The sequence below is a fragment of the Neoarius graeffei genome, chromosome 12 (genome assembly GCF_027579695.1).
Source record: "Neoarius graeffei isolate fNeoGra1 chromosome 12, fNeoGra1.pri, whole genome shotgun sequence".
In the NCBI taxonomy this organism is placed as follows: Eukaryota; Metazoa; Chordata; class Actinopteri; order Siluriformes; family Ariidae; genus Neoarius; species Neoarius graeffei.
In genome coordinates, this window is record NC_083580.1 from 75323012 (window position 1) to 75342632 (window position 19621).

The 19621-nt window shown below is 47.4% G+C and overlaps 1 protein-coding gene across 1 annotated transcript in view; it reads right to left on the reverse strand.

The window, feature by feature from the left end:
- The window catches only part of LOC132894816 (uncharacterized), a 53005-nt gene extending 37298 nt beyond the window's left edge, over window positions 1-15707 (reverse strand). The window contains exons 1-2 of the mRNA XM_060934929.1: window positions 15483-15707; window positions 9745-10230 (exon numbers count right to left, since the gene is read on the reverse strand). Of these exons, the coding sequence (XP_060790912.1) occupies window positions 9745-10230; window positions 15483-15707 (711 nt within the window). The remainder of the gene's footprint in view (window positions 1-9744; window positions 10231-15482) is intronic.
- Window positions 15708-19621: the final 3914 nt, after the last annotated feature.

The following is a 19621-nucleotide window of genomic DNA, read 5'->3' on the forward strand; positions in this document are numbered from 1 at the left end:
TAGGTGTGCTGTGTTCGATGAAGCCGCTCATGTGTCCAGTGTTTGTTGACTCTGCATGCTTTAATAAAGCACCAAGGGTAATTTATAACAACTGCATCATAAATAAATGACTAGAACTGCTGGCTTAACTTACTATGACTATATGCGGACACTGTGGAGCACAAACGAGGATCTCGGCATTATCACAGCACACCATTACAATAATAATAAACAAATCATCTTTAACTTAATTTCAATTAAAAAAAAAAAGACCCCAAAAAAAACCCACAGCAGAGAACTACGTCTGGCACAGAGTGCTGCCTTTCATAAAATGGCCTTGAAATTGTGTGTATATATATATACACACACACACACACTATATATATATATATATATATATATATATATATATATATATATATATATATAAATACAATTGTATTTATTTATTTGCAGTTCCACCTCTGTATCACGGTCTTGTCCAGAGCAGCGTTGGTTTGACAGATTGGACGTTCTGCTTTGAAACCTCCTCTGCATCACCTGGCGAGCCATAACTGAGACAAATTCAGATACCACAGCAGCAAATCTGTTCAAATCGAGAGTTTTTTATTGGATCTGGAATCAAATTTCTTCCCTGTTAACCTTCTTTAGCGATGAATAATTCCACTTTCGGTTATTGTGTGCGGAGAAAAGGGCAACTCTTCAGCAGAGAGGCCAAAAATTATGAAATGATTAAGATTGCCTTAAAGTGCCATTCCACCATTGGATGTATTCTTTGGCATAAAATACAATATATTTTGACAACATATATAAATGGTATCACTAGATAGAGAAATCTTTTAGCTTCAAAATGATAGATCAAACATAATTTTTTGACAACGACAAGGATATTAATTTTGCGACCAAAGTCACCTACCCTTTTAATTTCCGCGCGTGATGTCATCAGCAGGTTCCCCTTCTTGTGTACCACGTGACGTGTGACGTGGCACATATCAGCAATGGCGGATAGAACGCGATAAAAATAATACCAATAAATCTAGCTAACACCAATAAATCTAGCTAACTGAAAGATTAACTCAATTTTTCGCAATTTTTTTGGCCCCCATATACGAGGAGAAATGACTCTCACTTTGGGAGTTTCCTGGTCTAAAAATAGACCGACACGTGGTACACAAGAAGGGGAACCTGCCGATGACATCACGTTTCACTACCATGCGGAAATTAAAAGGGTAGGTGACTGTGGCAGCGGGGGCGTGGTCAAGCGCCGGTCTGTGACAGGAGGGTGGAGCCAGGGAAGGTGAGTGGCAGAATCGCTACACCTGACGGTAATTAACCTGTGTTTTGTGTGTGTTTTCCCAGTAAACCGCTCCCTATTTAAGGAGGCTGAGAGAGAGCAGAAGGAGCGCGACCTGGGATTGGAGGCAGAGTGTGTGTGTATGGGTGTGCGTGTGCTTACGCTGCTTCGACTGAAAAGTTGGAAAAATAAATAAGCCTTCTCTACCTGCAAACGTTGTCCTGCCATCCTCTGTGCTCCACCCACACATTATCGGCGCTACAGTGGTGCCGGAACCCGGGAAGGTGGAGCACCAGTCCTGCAGCCCTGTGGAATCCTCCCCATTCGCGGACTTGGTCCATGCCCTCGCCACGGCTCAGCAGAGCCAGCACCAGGCACTCGTCACGCTCCGAAAGGAGCAGGAGCGCCGCTTCGAAGCCCTGGTGCTGGCCCAGCAGGAAGATCGAGAGGCGTTCCGGCGTCTCATCGCGTCGGCGGGGTCCACCAGCGCCCCGGCCGCAGGCCCGTCTCCCCTCACCTTGACCAAGATGGGCCCGCAGGACGACCCCGAGGCTTTCATCACCTTGTTCGAGCAGGTCGCCGAAGCCTCGGGTTGGCCGATGGAGCAGCATACGGCGCGCCTCCTCCCCCTCCTGACGGGAGAGGCGCAGCTGGCCGCACTACAGCTCCCCGCCGACCGCCGGCTGGCCTACGCCGACCTTCGCCGGGCCGTCCTCCAGCGCGTGGGGCGCATGCCGGAGCAGCAGCGCCAGTGCTTCCGCGTGCTGCGGATGGAGGAAGTCGGCAGCCCGTTCGCGTTCGGCCAGCAGCTCCGGGATGCCTGCTGGCGGTGGCTGAGGGCTGAAGATCGCGACGCCGAGGGAATCATCGACCAGGTGGCGCTGGAACAGTTCATCGCCCGCTTACCAGACGGAACCGCGGAGTGGGTCCAGTGCCACCGCCCGGCGTCGCTGGATCAGGCCGTAGGACTGGCGGAGGATCATCTGGCGGCTGTTCTGGCAGCAGGACAGCGGACAACATCATCTCTCTCCTCTTCTCTCTCTCTTTCTCCCCCCCTCCTCCCGTGTCCCGTCCTCGCCCCATTCCCCCACCACGGAGGCGGGGGCCGGCTCCACCCCAGCCGGCCTGCCGCACCCGTGGTGCCCTCCCGTTTCTCCCTTCTGTGTCTGTCTCTCCCCCCCCTCAGGTGAGTGAGCCCCAGAACACAGCTGCAGAGGGAAGGCCCGGGCCGGTTTGCTGGCGCTGCAGGGAACCGGGCCACCTGCAGCAACAGTGTGCAGCGATGGAGGTGGGGGCGGTGGTGCGGATCCCCGACGCGCCAGAAGCTGCCCTCGATCGGGCCGGAGTGTACAAGGGGCTACATATCAGGCGTTGGTGGATTCAGGTTGCAATCAGACCTCAATTCGCCAAAGCCTGATTCAAGACAAGGTATTGGGGGAAGCACAAAGGGTGAAGGTGTTGTGTGTGCACGGGGATATTCACAGCTACCCATTGGTGTCGGTCCACATACATTTCAGAGGGGAAAAATCGATAGTGAAGGCGGCGGTTAATCCTCGCCTTACCCACTCTTTGATCTTGGGGACTGATTGGCCGGGATTTCGGGGTTTAATGGCACGCCTAGTAAAGAGTGGGTCCTGCCGGTTGACAGGGGAAGGTCCCGGTGTCGCTTTGGCTGGAGCTGCGGTCGCAGAGCCGTCTACGTCATCTCCGCGACAGAGTGAGGAGCCGCCGGCCCCTCCTCTTTCTATTGGGGAATCTCTCGTGGATTTTCCACTGGAACAATCGCGAGACGAGACTCTGCGACAAGCGTTTGACCAAGTGAGAGTAATCGATGGTCAAACGCTCCAGCCGAACGCCACCCCGTCCTTCCCCTATTTTTCCATTTTGAAGGATAGGTTATACCGAGTGACGCAGGACACTCAGACGAAAGAGGGAGTCACCCAATTGTTAATTCCAAAGAGCCGCCGGGTATTGGTATTCCAGGCGGCTCACTTTAATCCCATGGCTGGACACCTCGGGCAGGATAAGACACTCGCCCGGATAATGGCCCGATTCTATTGGCCGGGGATTCGCGGCGACGTCCGTAAGTGGTGTACGGCGTGCCACGAATGCCAGTTAGTAAAACTGGACCAGCTGGGACTCAACACCTCCCTGTGCAACTGGCTGCTGGACTTCCTGATGGGGAGACCACAGGCTGTACGGGTCGGCAGCAACTCCTCCAGCACCATCACATTGAACACGGGGGCTCCCCAAGGATGTGTGCTGAGGCCCCTCCTCTTCACTCTGCTGACCCATGACTGCACACCAACATCCAGCTCCAATCTCTTCATTAAGTTTGCGGACAACACAACTGTGGTGGGTCTCATCAACAATGGCGATGAGACAATCTACAGGAGTGAGGTAAGCCACTTGGCCATGTGATGCAAGGACAACAATCTCCGCCTGAATGTGGAGAAGACGAAGGAGATTGTTGTGGACTTCAGAAGAGCACACACCCAGCATGCTCCACTAACTATTGACAGTGCTGCAGTGGAGAGGGTGAGCAGCACCAAGTTTCTGGGTGTGCACATCTCTGAAGACCTGTCCTGGAGCAACAGCACCGCATCACTGGCCAAAAAAGCCCAACAGCATCTGTACTTCCTCCGCAAACTGAGGAGAGCAAGAGCCCCGGCCTCCATCATCCACATATTCTACAGGGGCACCATCAAGAACATCCTGACCAGCTGCATCACCGTGTGGTACGGCGCCTGCACCGTGTCCTGCTGCAAGACTATGCAGCGCATCATGAGAGCAGCTGAGAGGATCACTGGTGTCTCCCTTCTCTTATGGATATCTATAACTCCCGCCTCACCCGCAAAGCCATCAGGATTGCAGGTGACCCCACCCACCCATCTCACAGCCTCTTCAGCCTGCTGCCGTTGGGGCAGAGACTGCGGAGTCTCCGGGCCAAAACCAGCAGTCTCAAGGACAGTTTCTTTCACCAGGTGGTCAGGAGGCTCAACTTTCTCCCTGTTCTGCCCCTCCTCCCCCCTCTGCGCCCTGCCACAGATTCTGCCCATACACCCCCCTGCCCCCCCTTCAGCATCTGACATCATGCCACCCTCGCAGTACCCCCCCAACACACACACACACACACACACACACACACACACACACACACACACACACACACACATACTCTCAACATTCATTCGCACACTGAACTCAGGGACTGCACATTTCACTTTACCTCGCTCATTTGCACTATTCCGCACTACCTCACCTTAACACAGACCTGGGCATTTTACGGCCCGCGGGCCACATGTGGCCCTTTGGTTCATTCTGACCGGCCTGCATAAGGTTAATTAGAAATTACAAAATAAACGTATTTTCTAATTTTACCTCATGCATGGACTGAATGTGCATTGCTTTTATTTTGAAGTTGTGTTCAACAAAAACACAATGCGCGTGACATGAATATGACATGAAATCCCACGAAACCTAATCCCGCGATAACTACTTCCGTAATTTGTCCAGACCAACCACAAACTTGTACCGTACGTCATCCTTCAAACGGTCCAGCCAATCACATAGTGTGACATCACCAGCAGGCGCCGGAGCCCGAGCCGATCTGTAGATCTGATACCTACACCAAATCGACGTTGTTGGGAGCAGATCACAAGAAGACTTTAGCCCCCAAAATGTCCGCAAAAAGAAGAAAGGTAGATGCCGAATGCAGGGCTTTCAACAAAACATGGACTGCTAAGTATTTATTTACTGAAGTCAGAGATAAAGCCACGTGTTTAGTTTGCGGAGAGCAGATTGCCGTGTTCAAAGACTACAATTTGAGTCGGCATTACCAGACGAAGCACGCTGAGAAATACCAAAACTTGACTGATGCTGAAATAGCGCGGACATTGGAAGCTTTGCTGGCTAAGCTAGAAAAGCAGCAAGGCTTTTTTACCAAGTGTCACACATCCAGGGATGCAGCAACCAAGACCAGCTTTGTGCTTTCCCACAAAATAGCTAAAAACAGTAAGCCATTCTCAGAGGGGGAATTTGTGAAAGAGTGCTTGGTGGACTTGGTGCTTGATATCTGGAGTAGAAAGACAATATTGTGATGTCTTTATTGTGTTTTGGGGTGAATGTGGCCCCATGAAAAAAATAATTGCTCACCCCTGCCTTAACAGCTATTAGTTTCTTGTTTATACTGCTTGTTTCATGTTTACCTGCTATAGACCCCTTTCACTGATGTCACCCGAAACCGGAAGTAAACAGACCCTGCGCCATTTTGGAAGACCAACAAACTCGTGATAACGGCAGCGGTATGTGAACCCACGAGAATAAAGTGGAGTGGCAAACGACTTAAACAAACAAATCTGAGCTGTTTTATTTATGATTTATTGGCCCAACAGTAGACTTGAAAGAAACCTGTGTGAGACTTGGCAAAAAACTGTGGATATAATGGATAAGTCTGTGCATGATCGGCGGACACTTTGAGGTAAGCAAATGCAAGAAATTCAGATTTAAAACATGCTAAATTGGCCTCAAGTTGATAACTGTATGAGGAGCAAGCCTCCCAGACTTCTACAATTTAATAATAATAACTATGTGTAGGTTATTCTTAATAACAGCTGTAATATCACGAACCAAGCCACTAACAACATAATTGTAAGCCTGTAGCCCTTTGTAGGCTTTCAAGTCATCAGCAGTGTAGGCACTGGGTGTAAACAACAAATAGTTTACAATGTCTGGGTAGCAAACAGATGGCAGAATTGGTGTCCGGTCCTCCTTATGTATCTGACACGGAGAAATAATATAAACCGTGCTGCCTACCAGATTACAGTCGTCTGTTTTATTGTATCAGTACTAGTATCACTTACTATACTCAGTCATAGATTAGTCCAGTACAACATGACCAGCTTGCTTTTTTCCCATTTGACTGTCGCAAGTTTTTTTCAGGCTGGTACAGTCAAAAATTGAAAAAAGTTTTGGCCTACTAAACTAGTCATCGATTCTACTAGTGTATTAATTGGAGTCGACATGAAAACGTTAGGTAAAAACTTTAAACCAGTACAATCTCTTCTTCAAAGTTTCACCAAATGGTTTTATTTATGCAATTTAAAGCTCATAATACTGTATAACTTTGGAGGAAAGCAATTTGCATTACAGCCATGAGGCGGCTCGGCTCAGTTTTCCCTTTCGGGCGCTCTCGTTTTCTGTTAGAATTTGGTAAAGAAAAAAAATATATTATTTACCAGCTTACCGGGTCCATTAACATAAATCTGACAGCTGACAAGGTTGGGATATAAACGAACTTTTGCGTTAAACTGTGTGCTTGGATTCACATAATTTTTTCTGAGTCTTATCATATGGGTCAAACCCATCAATCACAGCCAGTTTCTCCACATACCGTGCCTTTCTGCAACTGGTAATGTACTCACATAATCCGAATTATCATCCATCGTGTCACTTTACTCTCGCTCGTGCTTTGTTTTATATTGTGAGTGCATGTACTTGGTCTTCCAATATGGCGCCTAACAAAATCTCGCGGCGCGGTGATGTCATGTGAAAGGGGTCTATACCTCAAGTGCCCTTGACTGTTTATTTATGTCCTTTTGCTCCAATTTTTATATATATATATATATATATATATAGATATATATATATATATATATACACACACACACACACGTGAATGTTTTGTCGAGAGTACTGAAATTTCATCTGTGCTGTATGTCGAGCATGTATGGCATATTTGACAATAAAGTTGACTTGACTTATAACCAGGTTTGTGTTACACCTAGATAATTATTATAAATAACCGCGATGCCTCCTCCTCTGCCAGTTAGATGAGGCTGGTGTATGTAACTGTATCCAGGAGGACTAGCTTCATTTAATGCTATATATTCATTTGATTTAATCCATGTTTCTGTTAAACACAATACATTAAACTCCTGATCAGTAATAAGTTCATTAACCATTAGCACTTTAGATGTAATAGATCTAATATTTAATAGCCCCACCTTTAGATCAAAGGTGCTGGCAGTGGCTGTACAGTCAGTATGATCTAATTTTATATTGATTAGGTTACTGGAACAAACTCTGAGTATTTTTACTTTTTTGTTTAGCTCGGGGAACAGACACAGTCTCGATGTAGTGGACCCTGAGTGACGACTCTGTGCAGCTAGCAGACAGTCGGTTTAGCCTGTTCGTCTGCTCCCTGGCCTTGGCTCTGGATTGTCAGAAATTAACTAGGCCTGTTCTGAGACTATGGCTTATGCTGCAGGAAATGAGAGCAGCACCTTCCCCAGTGGGATGGATACCGTCCCGCCCTAACAGGCCAGCAATGCCCTCAAAATTAGCCCAATTATCTATAAAACCCACACTGTTTTCAGAGCACCACCTGGACAACCAGCAGATCAGCGACCATAACCTGCTGTAAGCTACATCGCCATGCTGCATTGGGATGGAGCCAGAGCATACTACAGCATCGGACATCACCTTCGTTAATTTAAACACCTCTACAAAGTTACTCTTAGTAACCTCAGACTGACAAAGGCGTATATCATTAGCTCCTGCATGGATAACTATCTTTGAGAACCTGTGCTTTTCTAAGAACCTAAGATTACCTGTTATGTATGGCACCCTGGCTCCCGGTATACACCTGACCAAAGCTGCTGCTGCCCCTAAAGGCTGAGCTAATTTCACATGCCATATGATAGAGTCCCCTATAACCAGAGCTCTTTCAGGTTTCTCAGCCGGTGCATCACTAAGGAGGGCAAACCTGTTCGACACGTGACGCAGAGAGGAGTAGTGCTCCCATGGGTGAGCCTCAGCGGTAGCTTTGGCTCTACGCTTAGCACGCCGAGTTGTCACCCATAGTAAGGACTCTAATGCCGGAGTTGGATTACTAACTCCACCTAGGGCATCCAGACTTTCCCCTACAGAAACTACACTGTTCTCATTCTCACTGGCCTTCTCTAAAGCCTGGATACACACTTCTAGAACTGCAGTCTTCTCCATCAGAGAGCTAACTAATCTGCACTTATCATAAATAAAGCCATCACTAGCGACGGAGGAAGAATGACTAAACATCCTGCACTCAGCACACTGAACAGGCTGAAGGTGTGCCATGATGAAAAGATTTACGTACCTTAATCAAAGATCTGTTGATATTAAAGCAGATCCAATGTGGATGGCCTCTGCTTGTGGTCTTTACGCAGGAGGAGAAAAAAGAAACCTTCCAGTCTTGGCATTCTTCTGACAAAAAGGGAGGAAAAAAATGGAAAAGGAAAGCAAAAAAGTGGAAAGTACAAAAAGGAAAGTGAAAGTACAATTTAAAAATAACGAGGATACTGGAAAACTATTTGTAGAAAAAAATAACTCCGTCATACAGTTTCCGCCCCAGCTCCTGGTTTATGAAACGAGCAAATCCTCCCGCCAGCCTGAGCGCTGCAACAGCTGATGATGATGTAGACGACCCACAGCCAAGCACCAGTGATGCCAGCGGTCACCAAGTTTTGTATTTTGCTATGTTTTACATTTGTATTTTGGTATGTTTCAAACTAAAGTGTTTTCTATTTTTCACACCTGTATTTCATATTTTTTGTTTTGTACATATTAAATGAATTGTACTGTACGCAGTGTAGTATGCAGTGTTTGACTTAAATCAAATAATGAGCCAAGGTAATGAAATAAGAAAATGTTGATAAAACAAGACTTTAAGATTATTACAATATCATTACACATCACAATATACTTACATTCATTTAACATAGGCCGACTTATGACCAGATGGGTTTACGACCGGTCAGTCGTAACCAAACGCAGTCATAAGTCGACGACTACCTGTACTTTTTTGCCATTATTTGCCCTGCATGGCATAACATCATCTGGCATAAGCTGAAAGTCCTCCCACTCCTCCTTCAACTGCTCCAGGGCCAGGTAAAAGCCAAATGAGGAAGTTAAATTGACAACACCACTATAGTCCAGGTCATCCTTTTCAGATGGATCTAACACTGCAAGATTGACCAACACTTCATTGTCAAATGGAAATTTATCCATCATCTTCCTGGCAGGGCGGCACGGTGGTGTAGTGGTTAGCGCTGTCACCTCACAGCAAGAAGGTCCTGGGTTCGAGCCCCGGGGCCGGCGAGGGCCTTTCTGTGTGGAGTTTACATGTTCTCCCCGTGTCCGCGTGGGTTTCCTCCGGGTGCTCCAGTTTCCCCCACAGTCCAAAGACATGCAGGTTAGGTTAACTGGTGACTCTAAATTGAGCGTAGGTGTGAATGTGAGTGTGAATGGTTGTCTGTGTCTATGTGTCAGCCCTGTGATGACCTGGCGACTTGTCCAGGGTGTACCCCGCCTTTCGCCCGTAGTCAGCTGGGATAGGCTCCAGCTTGCCTGCGACCCTGTAGAAGGATAAAGCGGCTAGAGATAATGAGATGAGATGAGATCTTCCTGGCAGCAGCCTCATAAAATCCTCTGACAGAGGAGAAGACGACCTGGACAGTTTTTGCATCCAGGTCTTCCTCTAGCTCCACCAGGTAAGATCTGACTGCAGGCCCCACTGCAAGCTTGTCATCGGACTGCTGCAGCTCCTGGTTGCCCACATCAAATTCCCTAAGGTTCCTGCAGGACTTGACATGCTTCAGCTCCAAGAACTTCACAGCAAACTTCCGTAGGAGCCTGTCCATCTCGGGGAGGAGACTGCCAACCATGCAATCCTTCCCTTGAAAAAGGATGTTAAACTGATTGAGCATTGGCATAATGTACTGCAGGAACAACAGTATCAGCTCAGTCAGGGGTTCCTGTAGCCTGTCATTTATCAACTTGACTTTGCCCGGTTTCTCAACATCTTTATGACTGACAAAGTAGTTTCGCAAGGCCGGCAGTTGGTTCAGCAGGCAGTTGCAGAATTTCTCTAGGGACAGCCAGTGGGTAGGACAGTGCTTCAAGATCTGCTGCTCCTCTACCTAGAATTTAATGTAGAACAATTATTTGAGGAAAAGCTGGAAGACTACCAGAAGAGAATCTCAAAGACTCCTTATGTTTTAGTGATACGATAGGTCTGTTAGCTAACCTCTGTAAACTGCTGAAATTCTTTGAAGTCCTGAATGTGCTTTGAGCTGTGGTGGAAAAAGTAGAACACATCCACCAGAAGGTCATTTACTTTAAATGGCAGCGCCTTCACACCGGCCTTCACACAAAGATTTGCCAAGTGACAAATGCAGCCAATGCTGAAACTGAAATAACAGTAGAATAAGTATAGTATGGGAGTACTATTCTGATAAAATTTTGGTGCATATTATTATATATACACATTATATATCAACTTATGACACATGAAACATGCCTAAAAATCTTGGGACTTTTTGCTTGGAGCCTGGTCAAAACAGAATCTTTCCTGCCAATCATGGTGTTGCAATTGTCACTTGCAAACCCAACCATGTTGGCCCAGGGGATGTCATTTTCACTGAAAATATGCATTACGCATTAGTGCTCATTTTGTAATTATAAAAATTACAAAGGTATTTATAATATTATACATACCGTATTACTACACTGTGACAGTTTGTATGGGTGGGTGGAGCACAGAAGGACTGCAGGCCAGAACTGAGTTCCAAAAAACTCTTTTTATTTGCACTTTCCAGTACTAATACACTCTCCCAGCCACACATATACACACACACAAGTCATCTGGTGCAGGAGAGCGCTCCCTCTGCTCTCGCTCTCTCTCCTTAAATAGGGCGCGGTCACTGGGGGAGACACACAAACACAGGTTAACTGACATCAGGTGCAGTGATTCTGCCACTTACCTTCCTTGACTCCACCCTCCGGTCACAGACTGATGCTTGACCATGCCCCCGCTGCCATATACCCCCACCAACTGACTCAGGCCGGGCGGCCATCCGGCCTGCAGCCGACTCCCCCCCCCCTTGATGGGAGAGGAAGTCCGCCACAACCATCTGCGCCCCCGGCCTGTGGCTCACCTTGAAGTTAAAGGGTTGGAGTGCCAGATACCAACGGGTGATCCATGCGTTGGCATCCTTCATGCGGTGGAGCCACTGGAGGGGCACGTGGTCTGAACAGAGGGTGAAAGGGCATCCCAGCAGGTAGTAACGGAGGGTGAGGACCACCCACTTAATTGCTAAGCACTCTTTTTCAATGGTGCTGTAGCGCCCCTCATGCACCGACAGCTTTCTGCTGATGTACAACACTGGGCGGTCCTCCCCCTCCACCTCCTGGGACAGAACAGCCCTCTGTCCGACGCATCCGTCTGTAACATAAAGGGGAGAGAAAAGTCAGGGGAGTGTAAAAGTGGCCCCCCACACAGTGCAGCCTTTACCTCAGAAAAAGCCCGCTGGCTTTGCTCCGTCCACTGGACCGGATCTGGTGCCCCCTTTTTAGTCAGATCAGTCAGCGGGCTGGTGACGTCCGAATAATTAGGTATAAACCTACGATAATAGCCAGCCAGCCCCAGGAACTGTTTCAACCCCTTTTTGGTCTTGGGCCTTGGGCAGGCCGCAATTGCTGCTGTCTTGTTAATTTGGGGACGCACCTGCCCGTTGCCCAAGTGGAAGCCCAGATACCGTACTTCCACCCGCCCAATCGCACACTTCTTCGGGTTGGCTGTGAGACCTGCTCACCTCAGAGACCTAAGGACGGCCCGCAGATGTAGGCGGCCGCATAGGTGGCGTGGAGGCGGAGGACCCTATCCATCAGCCGCTGAAACGTAGCGGGCGCCCCAAACAGCCCAAAAGGAAGTGTGACAAATTGGTGTAAGCTGAACGGTGTGGAAAAAGCTGTTTTTTCCCGGGATAATAGAGTCAAGAGGATCTGCCAATACCCCTTTGTTAAATCCAGTGTCAAGTAAAAGCAAGCCGTGCCTAGTCGATCGAGCAACTCATCAACACGGGGCATTGGGTACGCATTGAATTTAGACACCACGTTGACTTTTCTATAGTCTACACAGAACCGGACCAACCCATCAGCCTTGGGTACCAAGACCACTGGGCTGCTCCAGTGACTGTGGGACTCCTCGATGATGCCCATTTCGAGCATGGCCTCGAGTTCGTCCCGAACCACTTTTTTCTTGTGTTCGGGTAACCTGTAAGGGTGACTATGCACTACCACCCCCGGGGGCATCTCAATGTGGTGCTCTATGAGGTTAGTGCGGCCGGGCAGGGGCGAGAACACGTCCGAAAACTCAGTCTGCAACTGGGCAACCTCCGCGAATTGGGTTGGGGAGAGGTGGTCTCCACAGGGGACCAGAGAGGTACGTGATGCCAATATTCCTTTTTGAACCTCCAGCCCCAGCTCTGCCTTCTCCGGAACCACCATGTCGGAACCAATGCCACGGGGACCTCCTCGTTCCAGAGTTTGAGCAGATTGAGGTGGTAAATCTGTAGCGCCCCACCTCTGTCCGTTCGCCTCACCTCATAGTCGACATCCCTGACGCGCCGTGTGACCTCAAAGGGTCCTTGCCACTTGGCGACTAATTTGGAGCTCGATGTGGGCAACAGTACGAGTACTTTATCTCCCAGTGCGAACTCTCTAAGGCGTGTACCCTTGTCGTACAGGCGGGTTTGTCATTCTTGGGCCTGCCGCAAATTCTCCTGGGTTAGGTGGGTGAGTGTGTGGAGTTTTGCGCGCAGGTCAATAATGTATTGGATTTCATTTTTACTTGGTGAAGGTCCCTCCTCCCAATTTTCCTGCAGCATATCTAGGATGCTGCGCGGCTTACGCCCATATAACAATTCAAATGGGGAGAACCCCGTGGAGGCTTGGGGGACCTCTCGCACTGAAAACAACAAGGGTTCAAGCCATTTATCCCCAATTACTTGCATCCTCGCTTACAAATTTCTTAATTATATTTCTGAGGGTGCGATTGAATCGTTCGACTAAACCGTCCATTTGTGGGTGATAAACGCTGGTGCGGATCAGCTTAATACCTTATAACCCATAAAGTTCGTTTGGTGTTCGTGACATAAACAAGGTGCCTTGATCAGTCAGAATCTCTTTCGGGATTCCAACTTCGGAGATGACGCGGAAGAGCGCTTCCGCAATACTGCGTGCTGAGATATTGCGAAGAGGCACTGCTTCCAGGTATCGTGTTGCATAGTCCACTAGAAATAATATAAAGCGGTACCCTTGTGTTGACCGATCTAATGGCCCGACGAGATCCATCCCAATTCTTTCAAACGGGGTCTCGATTAATGGGAGAGGATGCAAAGGCACTTTTGGGATGGCCGCTGGATTTACTAACTGGCATTCGCGGCACACCCTACACCACCTACGGACATCGCCGCGAATCCCTGGCCAATAGAATTGGGCCATTATTCGGGCTAGTGTTTTATCCTGCCCTAAGTGTCCAGCCATGGGATTAAAGTGAGCCGCCTGGAATACCAATTCCCGGCGGCTCTTCGGAATCAAAAGCTGCGTGACTCGCTCCTTAGTCTGAGTGTCCTGCATCACTCGGTATAATCTATCCTTCATAATTGCGAAGTAGGGGAAGGATGGGGTGGCGTATGGCTGGAGTGTTTGACCATCGATTACTCTCACTTGGTCAAACGCATGCCGCAGAGTCTCGTCTCACGACTGCTCTAATGGGAGATCCATGAGGGATTCCCCAATAGAGAGAGGAGGAGCTGGCGGCTCCTCACCCTGACGCGGAGATGACGTAGACGGCTCTTTCTCGGACAAGGCTCTTTCAATGCGATCATGATTCAAGGCAGATAAGGCCTCTCGCAGCTCTCTTTCCGCACCCACAAAAAGTTAGTGCCATTGTCTGATCTCAAATGCACTACTTGTCCTCTACAACAGATGAACCTTCGCAGTGCATTGATGCATGAGTCTGTGTCAAGGGAGTAGGCCACTTCCAGGTGCACAGCCCTGCTTGTCATACAAGTGAACACTACGCCATATCTCTTCACAATGCTGCACCCTCTTTTCATGTCAACAGGCCCAAAATAATCTATGCCCACGTTGGTGAATGGCGGTAGATCTGGAACCACTCTCTCTTCCGGCAGGTCTGCCATTTTTTGTTGACCAGGTTTTGCACCATGGAGTTTACAGGTGAAGCATCTGGATATGATCTTCCTCACTGCAGTAGATCCATTTGTGATCCAGTATTTTCTCCTTGCCAAGGAAAGAACATGATTTCTGCCTCCATGTCCAAACTGTAGATGGAGGTGACGGAGGATAAGGTCAGAGATGTGCTGATCCTTTGACAAGATGAAGGGATTTTTAATGTCATCAGGAATTGCTGCCTTATTCAGCCATCCCCCGACTCATAGAAGTCCTTTGTCTAAAACTGGATTCAATTTGAAGATGCTGCAACTTCTCGGCACTTGTGGTTTGCCCTGGGTCAGTGCAGCGAATTCAGTTGGGAATCTCTCTTGCTGGTAAAAAGCAATTATGGAGGTCTCAGCTTCCAAGAGATCTTCCAAAGTCAGTTTCTGATTCCCAAGTGATGAGAATGTTTGCATTTCCTTTTGCATATCCAGCTTTGCTGCTCCAATAGCACTGTTGTTTGCAAGTTCAATCTCTTTTATTTTCTTACTCAGTTTGAGCAGAGTTCCTTTCAATTTCATGAGCCATGCAACAGCAACCTTCAATCTTTGCCAATCAGAGAAGTAAGTTATCAGTTGCGATGTGGCATTGGTGTCAACAACTATTGCATTGACCGACAGACTTTTCTTTACTTCTGGGTCAGACAGTGACACTTGTATCCACAGGAAATGTCGGCCACATGTCTTCAGGTTCCCATAGAAATTCTGTGCCTTTCATCCATCTACTCTTCACAAGATCTTCTGCACTAAACCCATGTGAAGCATCTTCAGCAGGATTCAAGGACATGGGAATGTACCACCACTGCTCAATTTCCGAGTTGTCCCTGATGGTGGTTACCCTGTTGGCAACAAATGTTTGAAATCTGCGGTCCTCATTCTTTATATACTTGAGAACTGATGTGCTGTCAGTCCAAAAGCAGGTCTTTCAGCGGCAACTCGAGCTCTGATTTAAACACCTTGTCCACTCATACTGCAACAATGGCAGCAGTGAGCTCCAAATGGGGAATGCTAACAGGCTTCAAGGGAGCCACTCTGGCTTTGCCAAATAGGAAAGCAACATGAACCCTCTCTTCCATGTTTTGCATCCTCAGGTAAGTAGCCATGCCATATCCATTCTGGCTTGCATCAGAAAAGTGATGTAATTGGGCACTGACCATCCTCCCAAAACCTTCAGGCTTCAAACATCTGTGGATCTTGAAATGTGCCACCTTCTCAAGATCTGTCAACCATTTATTCCACTTCTGCTGAAAAGCTGGAGGTATTGGAGCGTCCCAATCACATTTCATCCTGCATAACTCCTGCAACAGCAGCTTGGTGGGTAATACTAGAGGTGCCAGGAATCCTAGTGGATCGTAGATGGAACTGGTAATGGATAACATGCCTCGCTTGGTTGGCGGCTTCTCCTTGACTTTCAGCTTGAATTTGAAAGTATCTGTCTCCACTGCAAGCCCAAAGCTCTATCTAATGGCAGCTTATCCCTATCCAGATCAAGCTCATGCAGGTTCTTGGACTTGAGATTCTCTGGGAGGCTTTGAAACACTTTTTGGCTGTTACTGATCCATTGAGTGAGGGTGAAACCTCCTTTGCTGCAAATGGCTGTAAGGTTCTTAACCATGGTGACTGCTTCCTCCTCAGATGGCAGACTCTTCAACAGATCATCCATATAGAAGTTGCGGTTGACCGTTTCAATCACTTCTATTGGAAAGTTAGCCTGGTTGTCTTCTGCAATCTTTCTAAGAGCAAGGCAGGCAACACTGGGAGATGAAACTGCTCCAAATAAATGGACAGTCATGCGATGCTCCACAAGATCTTGTTCCAGGTTATCTTGAGGCCACCACAAGAATCGTAAGTAGTCCCGGTGCTCTTCTGCCACCTTCACCTGGTGGAACATAGCTTTTATGTCTGCCATGATGGCTACCTGTTCCTGTCTGAACCTCATTAGAACTCCGACCAATGAGCTGGTGAGGTTCGGTCCTTGCAACAGTTGACTGTTTAGCGAGACTCCTTTGAATTCTGCACCACAGTCAAACACCACCCGCAGCTTTCCTTTGCGCGGATGGTACACGCCATGGTGCGGGATGTACCACACCTTCCCTGTTGGCGTTTTACACTGATGTTGAGGCACTTCTTCAGCATAGCCATTGCTTATGACGTCAGAAAGAAAGTTCTTGTACTCCTCATGAAAGCTTGCATCTTTCTGCAGTCTCCTTTTCAGACCACGAACACATTGCATAGCAACACTGAGGTTGTTCGGCATCAAAACATCTTTCCCTTTGAAAGGCAGTTGGAAGGAGTAGTGTCCATTCTGAAGCTGGGCAGAGTTTTCCATTATCTCCACAAACTTCTTATCTTCCCTTGACATTTCTTCCTGTTCTACAGAAGCTCGCTCATTGAAGTTATAGTTGTACTGACTTGTTAACAGTTCTTCAATTCTGTCAATGGCAATTCTGTTGGCATTAACTGAAGGGTGGTCACTTTCACAATTGCTACTGCCCTGTAACGGACCATTTATTACCCACCCCAATAGGGTTCTGATCGCGTAGGGTCCATCTTCACGACTGTTAATCACCTCCCATGGCTCCATCAACCTGGAGGCATTTTGTGCCGATTAACAAGTCAACACCAGCATTTATGTGGGGGATTTTCACATTCTCTAAATACAGCCATTTTCTCAGCCCCCTTTCACTGATTATGTTGGCTGTGGAGACGGGCATTTCTTCCTGTGTGCACACTTTGGGAAGTGGAGAGAAGCACTTCTCAGAAAGTCCTGAAATCTCCAGGCTGTTGACAACAGAGCTTTCAACCACATTATCATGGCCCAAGGTGTGGATGTGAAGCTTGAATTTGCATCCCTCCACATTCAATTTTTCAATGAGCTTCCTGGTGCAGAAAGTTCCTGTACTTCCTGGGTCTAGGAAAGCATGGGTTTCAATAATCTTGTTTCCTTTTGAGCACTTCACCTTAACAGGCAAGATGGGAAGAATTCCATTGCAGTGGCCAGCCCCTGTAAGGCCAAAAGCTGAGGATGTTGAACAGCTGTCAGAGGTCTTCGACTGCTCTGTATCCATCTGCTCACCATCCTTCTGATCCTTTTGAGTGACTCTTTCCTTCTCTCCAATATGCTGGAATGCATTCAGTTACACTTTTTGCAAGTGATGCGCCTGTCACAGTTCTTGCTCAAGTGTCCTGTGCATAAGCAACTGAAACACAGGCCTTTCTCCTTTAGAAAGTCCAGTTTCTCCCTGCGTGCCTTTCTTCCCAGCTTAAAACACTGTTGCAATTTATGACCACTAATATTGCAATACTGCCAGGAGATTGAATTGTTCTTGGTAGATGTCACTTTGTTCTGTGCCTTCTTCTCATCACCATCTTGTGTGCTAGAGCCATCCTCAATGGCCACCTGTATAGCAAAGCTGTTTCCTCTCAGGTGTAGTTTCATGTGTGACTTAGTTGTCTTGGTAGCTCCTTTGCTAGCAGGTGCGGTGTCTTGTATGTCACCGAAGACTGGATCTGAAGTGATTCTGACCTGTTGCTCAATAAACGTCACAATGTCTAAAAACTGTGCTCTTCATTTGGTTTTCTCCAGTATCTCACATGCCTTTGTTCTCCACTTGTCTGAGTTTGTATGGAAGCTTCTGACTCAGTATCTTGATATTTGCTGGCATGTTCAGTTCCTCCAAGTACTGAAGATCAACCATAGCATTGCAACACTCGCAGAGGAAAAGCCCATAAGCCTTGAGCGCTTTGGTGTCCTCAGCTTTGATACTTGTCCATCCTATGACTTTCTCCATATAGGCAGCAGTTATCTTAAACTCATTCCCAAAGTGCTCTTTCAGCAATGTCTTGGCAACAGCAAATCCAGTGTCGGCAATCATATGAAGGCAGCTGCGTACAATTTCCCTTGGCTGCCCTCTAGTGAATTGTTCGAGATTGTACAAACAGTCTCCTTTAGAGGTTGTCTTTACTTCCACACAGTGCTCGAACGCCTTCATAAATGTGTTGAACTGCAGAGGATCTCCATCATAAATTGGAATTTCTCTGCGTGGCAGCTGTTGCGAAGTTTGCATTTGAACCAGAAGAGCTGTTATGTCATTCTGTTGTTGCAGCAGATTATAGAGATCAGCTGTTTGATTTTGGCCTTGCAGGGGTTGAAACGCTTGCTGACCCAGAGCAGGTTGAAAGTCTTGACTGAAGTTGAGGTTAGACTGTAACTGGGGCTGTTGAGAGCCCTGATTGATAATTGGCTTTGGCTGTGCTGCAAGACGAGTGGGTGGTGGCCCCCCTAGTGGCCTTGCAAATGATGTCACATTTTGCTGTGGTAAAGATACATGCTGCTGTGATGATGGAGGCACATATGTTGGGGCCTGTGGATTGAGAGAGGTGAGCTTAGGTTTAGTCCCCTTCCTGATGTATGAAGCCTTCCCATTAGATTTCCTTGAGTGGATGCTGCTATCGGCCTGTAGCACTACTAGCTTAGCTGCAATTTCCGCCATCTCCATGTCAAGCTCAAGTTGCTCCTTTTTCCTCTTCACAGTGAGCTCCATATCCTCCAGTGCGTGTTTGTCCTTTAACGCAGCAGCTTGAGCCATGAGCGCGGCCTGTTCCGCCTCTGCCTTACGTCTGGCTGAAGAAGTTGAGGATCTGCTACTTGAGCTACTACTTGAGCCATGGTGCCTTGACTGCACATTTGAAATGCTGTCTTCAGGTCGGATCTCATTTTCCTCTTCCTCATCCTTTCCACCAGCAGCTCCAGTTCCATTGCTTACATGAGCCTCCTTTCCAGTTTCATCATTGAAAACAGCAGTTTGAATTTGCTCAGCTTGAGTTCCAATTTGACCCAGCAAATCATCATCATCATGATCATAACCACCGCTCACTTTCACAGCCAAACTTGTTTTTGCATCAAACAACCATTGATTTACACAGGCAGTGAATTCATTGACACTCAACATTTTTGCTTGATACCAAATTTCATGTTTGCTTGCCTCATCAGCAGGCAGTAAACCCAATAAAGACGTTTGCACATGATGTACATTTTCACACAAACCATGAAACTTGTAAAATTCATTCTCAACCTCATTTGTGTTTTTTGTCACATCAGTTTAGCAATGAATTCTCTTACTTTAGTTAGTTTCCCAAATTCAGATTCTTTGCTTTTCTAACATGCTTATTTTGTCTAATAAAGCTTTAGGTGTTAATTTAACCACACGTTTTTCAGTAACAGAATTTACCTGTGCACCCACACAAAGTTCAGTCTCTGTGCCAAGTGGGCCTTTTCCCTCTTTGGCCATAA